Source organism: Gobio gobio (assembly GCF_949357685.1).
Source record: "Gobio gobio genome assembly, chromosome: 20".
Taxonomy (NCBI): Eukaryota; Metazoa; Chordata; class Actinopteri; order Cypriniformes; family Gobionidae; genus Gobio; species Gobio gobio.
In genome coordinates, this window is record NC_137113.1 from 28,000,919 (window position 1) to 28,003,932 (window position 3,014).

At 40.4% G+C, this 3,014-nt stretch overlaps 1 protein-coding gene across 1 annotated transcript; it reads left to right on the top strand.

The window, feature by feature from the left end:
• Positions 1-350: 350 nt before the first annotated feature.
• On the top strand, positions 351-2,678 carry htr7 (5-hydroxytryptamine receptor 7; the record flags this gene model as incomplete). Its single annotated transcript, XM_079845604.1, has 2 exons — positions 351-829; positions 1,925-2,678. The coding sequence occupies 2 exons, from the start codon at positions 351-353 to the stop codon at positions 2,676-2,678; spliced, it is 1,233 nt and encodes a 410-aa protein (XP_079701730.1).
• Positions 2,679-3,014: the final 336 nt, after the last annotated feature.

Genomic DNA, 3,014 nt, shown 5'->3' on the forward strand with positions numbered 1-3,014 from the left:
TGAGGCTGCCTCATTGTCATTTCGGACTTATATAAAAAAAAAGAACAATGTCTAAAAGCTGATAGGGCGTGGTCTTCAGATTATGACGCGTGTCGCTCTGTCTCCATAAGCACCTCTCGTCATTACACACAGTCAAAGACGCCAATAAAAGAAAAGCCGTGAAGAGCGCGCGGTTCGTTCAGTGAGTGTTAACTTGACATGCTTTGTGTGGCTCTTCGCGTGTAGCTGGGATGTTCTTCTGTTATTTCAGATAGAGCCAGAACATCAGTGTAGTAATGTATTTAACTCGGACTCGGATGTTTGATGGATAAATGAGAGCTTTTCAGAACCACGGACAGCTCTCAACAGTCATGATCTCGGCGCTGACGAAGGATCGCGTGCAGGCACTCATGACCAGTTTGACATCTGAAGTGATGGATGTGCGATTTCTTAAAAAGATGCACGACACCACTACAACTTTTCCGACGGAAACTTTTATGGACAACGACACCAGATGCGGAGAGCCGATTTTGAGTTACGGGCATTTTGAGAAAGTGCTCATCGGAGGAGTTCTGACCTTACTTACCTTTTTAACAGTTTGTGGGAATCTGCTGGTGGTCATATCAGTGTGTTTTGTGAAGAAACTAAAGCAACCGTCTAATTATTTAATCGTTTCTCTGGCCGTTGCAGACCTGTCGGTGGCGGTGGTCGTAATGCCGTTTGTCAGCATCACTGATCTCATAGGAGGACAGTGGATATTTGGTCGTGTTTTTTGTAATGTTTTTATCGCCATGGACGTGATGTGCTGCACCGCTTCTATATTGTCACTGTGTGTCATAAGCATAGACAGGTAGGTTTCCAAGTGCTGTATGATGGTGGACATTTTATTTTTGAAAGTCAGTTTCTGTATAAAGCCTAGACTTCACTACAAATAAGCTAACATCTTCAACATTATTGACCAGGAAGAAACTACAGTTTATTTCACGCACATTGTTGTCACAGTTGGACCCGCCCATAACAAGCTTTTCAGACAAATCTAACTGTGAAGCAAAACTGATCAAATCAGCCAAAATGTAAAGAGAGAGATAGATTAAATAATCAAATAAAAGTACAGCACACGCTACACTGAAAAACGAATATAAGCCTACCTAAATTCGCAGGTATTCAAGTAAACAAAAAATATTATTAAATAAATACCAACTTTATTGGTTAAATCAGGTAAGTAGCTTTTAAGGTATTGCAGGCTATATTGTCTGAATGCATGTCAGTGTGATTTTATGATGTTCATTGTTTACAAAACAAATATTTAAAAATAAATTAAAATTTTTAAATTTTAGTTTGGAAGACAGAATTCCATACAAAAACACTCAAAACCTTATAGCTACTGAGATTGAGCCCTTTTGGCAATTAGCCAGGGTTTCTTTTCAAGAAGTTATTTCAAGCTTAGATTGTAATTAGGGCTGTTAAAAGATTAATCGCGATTAATCGCATCCAAAATAAAAATTTTTGTTTACATAATATATGTGTGTGTACTCTGTTAATTATTATTTCTATATAAATACACACACATTCATGTATATATTTAAGAAATATTTGCATGTATATACTGTATATACATTTATATAATCTATAATATATATAAATATAAATGTTGTATATATAAAAAATAATATTTTTTTCTTAAATATATACATGCTTGTGTGTGTATTTATATATAAATAATAATTAACAGAGTACACACGCATATATTATGTAAACACAAACTTTTATTTTGGATGCGATTAATCGCGATTAATCTTTTGACAGCCCTAATTGTAATATTCCCAAGAAGGGCGAAGTCACTGTGAAATTGTCCACCTTTATGCATTCTTTGACACTGATGCACTTTAACAGTTCTTAACTCCCCCCCCTTGCATTTTTCCTATTCTCCACTCCATTTTCTCAGGTACCTGGGCATTACCAAGCCATTGACGTATCCCGTGAGACAGAGTGGAAAGTGTATGGCCAAAATAGTGCTGTCTGTATGGCTTCTCTCTGCCTCCATCACTCTACCCCCACTGTTCGGATGGGCTCAGAATGTCAACGATGACAACATGTGTCTGATCAGCCAGGACCTGGGCTACACTATATACTCCACTGCTGTGGCCTTCTACATTCCCATGTCCGTGATGCTCATTATGTACTACCGGATATACAGGGTGGCAAAGGTGAGTGCTGCCAAGCACACAATTGCTGGCTTTCCAAAAGCGGAAGATGAGGAAAGCGTGAACTGCGTGACTGCGTCCCTAAAGCTGCAGAGGGAGGTGGAGGAGTGCGTGAGCTTTTCTCGCCTTCTCAAAAGTGATCGTAAAAACATCTCCATCTTTAAAAGGGAGCAGAAGGCGGCGGCCACCCTTGGGATTGTCGTGGGGGCTTTCGCCGTGTGCTGGCTGCCCTTCTTCCTGCTGTCCACGGCGCGCCCGTTCATCTGTGGGGTGCAATGCAGCTGCGTGCCTCTGTGGGTGGAGAGGACGCTGCTGTGGCTAGGTTATGCCAACTCACTCATAAACCCCTTCATTTATGCATTCTTCAACAGGGACCTCAGGACCACCTACCACAACCTCATCCGCTGCCGCTATCGAAACATCAACCGCAAGCTCTCGGCAGCCAGCATGCACGAGGCTTTGAAACTAGCCGAGAGACCTGACCTGGTGCTGTAGGCTGTCCATATAAGCTTCATGTCTCTCTAGGGACTGATGTAGGCACACGAGGCTGAGAGACTTTTTTGATGAATTCCTTATTGCTCTCGTGGAGGATCTTTCCGGTCACTTCAATTAAGTCAAATTGCAATGACTTCAATTAAGTGAAATTGGAACGGTTGTAAAGCTTCATGAAATGGTTTATAAAATACTATAATAGATCTTATTGCTGTAAAATGCGCTTGATGAAAGAGAAAAATAGTCATCAAAATCAGTGAGCGATGTATCCTCCAGTATCACGTTCATATTTCATACAGTTTACTTTGTGCTGTTTATATGTAATATTCCATGGTAATA